General features: G+C 44.6%; 1 protein-coding gene across 1 annotated transcript; it reads right to left on the bottom strand.

Annotated features, from left to right (window-relative positions):
* Nucleotides 1-2,787: 2,787 nt before the first annotated feature.
* lrrc3ca (leucine rich repeat containing 3Ca) lies at nucleotides 2,788-3,588 on the bottom strand. Its single transcript, XM_063003859.1, has one exon. It carries the CDS (start codon nucleotides 3,586-3,588, stop codon nucleotides 2,788-2,790), a length of 801 nt encoding a protein of 266 aa, XP_062859929.1.
* Nucleotides 3,589-4,059: the final 471 nt, after the last annotated feature.

Genomic DNA, 4,059 nt, shown 5'->3' with positions numbered 1-4,059 from the left:
AGGCCAATCATTTTTCAAGTGGCTGCTCAGCCCAGTTGGCAGGCAGAGCTGAGACTCAATGCGATGTATTCGAGATCCCAGCTCTGGTGTGCTAGCGTGTGTTTTTTACTGCTGTGCCACCTGAGCGGCATTTTTTCTGTAATTCTTGATTCTTTTTATATCTGACCAACCAGACACAAATGTCCTCGAGGTGACTTTTTTGGTTTCCCCCCCTGATTTTGACAATAGTCCACGGTTGCACGTACAGTATGTTTTAATGAATGCAGTCAAACTATCCATATATATATATATATATGGGCACTGAGAAGTCAGCAATTTATTTATTCAAGTTGCAGTCTGTATATTTTTGTCTTGTTTTGTTGGGTCACAAAAAAAACAGTTGCTGAAACAATTGAAATCCCAGCCTGACATGAACAGCATTTTGAACTTTGAAATGTGGTCTGACCTTTACCCAAGTCCTAATTTAATAATAAAACACATTCTGCCTGAAGAATAACATCCTCACTGTGGAATAATTCAGTAGCAGTGACTGGAGGTGTGGGTTGTAGAGGTTCCCACCTCACAGATTTTAGAAAAGCTTTGAGGTTCTGCATTAGGCTCGAGAAGTTAAAAATGATTTATAGAGACGAGCACATTATAATTTTCTACAATAAACCTACAAACTGTCTACAAATAAACACATTTAAATACTGTTCTGTCTCTCTCCCTAAGAGTAGGCATCCTGCAAAGATCACATTAAGAGTGGAACGATGCACGATGCTATGTAGCAAAAAAATCCTAACAGAGGCAAAAAAACAAAACAAAGTAACAGTGGAAGACTTTGCTAAAAGCTCTGTGCTTGCTAAAATCCACCTACAATGCTTCTGGTACAGTGTTCTGTAAGCACAGTGCCGTATTTGGAAAAAAGCTATATATTGAACACTAAATCTTATCCCAGCTGTGAAGTTTGATGCAGGTACATCAGATTTAGTAGGGATAGTAGAAATCCCAGAATGGACTAGTCAGATGCTAGAGGTTCTGCTCATTATTAAATACATATGAAGGTTCTTCAAAAAGATGCAGCGCTGCTTTCACATCATCATCACATGAAATTCTTCTAAAGCTTCCTTGAGCGTCCAAGTCGGCAGGTCGCTGTACAGTTCACACTACACGCCTGGATCTCTTGTAATCGGGAGTCTTTCAAGTCTGTGTGTATTTCACACTACACGACTGATCAGTGATAGGGGGTCACACACCACACCATCTGTCACCAACTGGAATCACAGGCGAGCTTCTCTGGTCTCCCAAACTACGTTTTGTTATGAAAACAAATGCGAGAAGTGACGAGAGGTTTAATGATACCACGTCCAAAAATGCACGTCAACAAGAAGCGAGCGATCAAAGTTTGTGTGCTGATGTGCAGCGTTAAATCAAGTAGGAAAAATAAATGAATCTGAGTGGATTTGGCTACATGAACAGCAGTGATCGTCTGTTCTATAGTGAGTTGGAGGTTAATAAATATTTTTGCAATGCAGCGTTGGTGTTTTGTAGAGAACGATAAGGTCAGAAATAGTGTAAAACTTGAGTGTATGCCGATGTATTCTGATATAAACTATATTATGCCCCTGTCGCACCTTTTTACACGCCTCCCCTGCATTTCCTCTCACATCGTATCTTGCGTTCTCATTGGCTGTTCAACACCGCACTCATTGCCAGTCGGTCGACTCTTCAGTTGCCGCTCAGATCGCCGCTCAGATAGAGTTATTGAGTAGTTCACACATAGCAATTGAGGGCTGAGTTTCAATCGCCGAGCGAACGCCGAGTTGCTCCCGAGCCGGCAAATCTAGCACCGACCAGTTGGAGAGTGTAAATCAGAGCAAAAATCGTGTACTGTGAACTAGGCATAAGTGTCCCTCAGTCTCTCAGATACGACCGATTACTACTCCTCCCATCCTCACCACTAATAACTAAAATATAATAGTGCAGAAACCTTTTGAAGATCCCTCGTATGTATGCTAGTCTGTATGATGTTGGTTTGAGTAGCATGTGTCTACTTTTAAGACTTGGATAAAGATCAGAACACATTTTATGATGAAATAAGTCAAGCCCAGGCAAGTTCAAAGGATTCACAAGGTTTTTTTTGCTTTATGCGACCTTCAGTTTTACGATCCTGTGATACGGTGGTCAGTTGTTCATGGGTACATGCTAAACTGAATGACCTTTATTTATGTACATCGTCTGCTGCTCAGACGTAAGCAATAGGTTTATCTAGAATTCCCTACGCCTACTTACTTTAGGGTAATCAGCAATTGTAAAGATTAGGGCCTCTTTTGTTCCACCTGATGGAAGTTAAGATACAACACTGGGTTTCCTTTCCGAAAAAGACGGATGGGATAGATAACAGAAAAAAAAACAACTCGTCCCTTAAAAGCCTTGTGAGCGGACGGACCACTCAGCCAGCTCAGACCTGGAGCCCGGCCAGTCCCGGATCAATTATTTAGCTAGATGAGATTACATGGTCTCTGCAATTCTTCTGCTTTGCTGGCCTGGAGCTTCCCCAAGGAGGGCTTGTCTTTAACCCCCAAGTCTATAACGGAGGACTACTGCCTGGTTTTGTCTTGCTCGTGGCCAGCAAAGCAGAACTTAAAAAAGTTTTAAAACATTAAGCCGCTAAGCAAGTCCTTCTAGAGATAATACTGTTATTGCTTTGTCCAGGCACAAAGCCAGACGCTACTGTAGTGCAATTACGTTGTGCCCCTTGCCCTTAGGCTGCCTGAAGAGCTTCCCTGTTCAGTGATGAGCATGTTGTCAAACCACAGTGCTGATGGTAGAAGACTCCTCAGACTTGCCCTGCTTGCTGGGCAGAGACTTCAGATACTCCAAGTGGCGCCTGGCATCCTCCTGATTGTGCCTCACGTAGTAGACCAGATAGGAGATGACCATGGTGAACCAGCCGAACATGGTCACCAGCATGGCTACATCGGTGGTCTTTTTAAGCACCACACAAAGGTCCAGGTCTTTGGCCAGCAGGAAGGGCACACCTTGGGCACCGGAGTCCTCGGGCTCTGAAGTTTGGCATACAATCCCCGTGAGAGAAACGGGCTCCAGGTCGAGCCGTGGAAGCGCTGTCTGTAGCCGGCAGTCACAGTGCCAAGGGTTGCCAGTTAGATTGGATCGCGCCTTGACGCCTTCAAATGCATCAGGCTCCAGCGTAGCAAGCTGGTTGGAGGACAGATCCAGGAATTGCAAGGAAGCCGCAAGGCCTCGAAAGGCCCCAGGCTCGAGCAGCGCCAGCTCATTGTGGGAAAGATCAAGTTCAGTTAGCAGAGGTAGGTCCTGGAAGGCATTGGTAGGGACGCTGGTTAGTAGGTTGTAGTCCAGGTAAAGTCGTTGTGTGTCGTTTGGGATGTCTCGTGGGATCTCGGTGAGACGGAGGTTGCTGCAGCGAACCGTCTTGCCTCCGGATAATCCTTCGCTCTCAGAGCAGTAGCAGCGCTTGGAGCAGGACGTATCCACATGGTGAAAGCAGAGTGACATCAGCACCAGGCTGTGAAGCAGCAAGCACATGACCATGGAGTGCCGGACAAGCCAACAGGACAACAGGAGCATGGTGAAATCGGGGGCATACTCCCTTCAGAGAGCTATCTTTGGGTAGAAATGATTAAATGCATGCTCAATGTGCCAGTCTTCATAATGACCTGAAAAACAGAAAACAATATTTTATTACATTATAATAACATTAAAACCACCTCCTTGTTTCTACACTCACTGTCTATTTTATCAGCTCCACTTACCATATAGAAGCACTTTGTAGTTCTACAATTACTGACTGTAGTCCATCTGTTTCTCTACATACTTTTTTAACCTGTTTTCACCCTGTTCTTCAATGGTTAGGACCCCCACAGGACCACTACAGAGCAGGTATTATTTAGGTGGTGGATCATCCTCAGCCCTGCAGTGACACTGACATGGTGGTGGTGTGTTAGTGTGTGTTGTGCTGGTTTGTAATACCGTGTCCACTCACTGTCCACTCTATTAGACACTCCTAGTTGGTCCACCTTGTAGATGTAAAGTCAGAGA

The sequence above is a fragment of the Trichomycterus rosablanca genome, chromosome 10 (genome assembly GCF_030014385.1).
Source record: "Trichomycterus rosablanca isolate fTriRos1 chromosome 10, fTriRos1.hap1, whole genome shotgun sequence".
Classification (NCBI taxonomy): Eukaryota; Metazoa; Chordata; class Actinopteri; order Siluriformes; family Trichomycteridae; genus Trichomycterus; species Trichomycterus rosablanca.
Note: the sequence above shows the minus strand (reverse complement) of the source record. Positions and strands in the feature narration are given on the sequence as shown.

Bases quoted from the DNA above. Each gene is read 5' to 3' on its own strand.
- lrrc3ca (XM_063003859.1), bottom strand. From the start codon at position 3,588: ATGCTCCTGTTGTCCTGTTGGCTTGTCCGGCACTCCATGGTCATGTGC.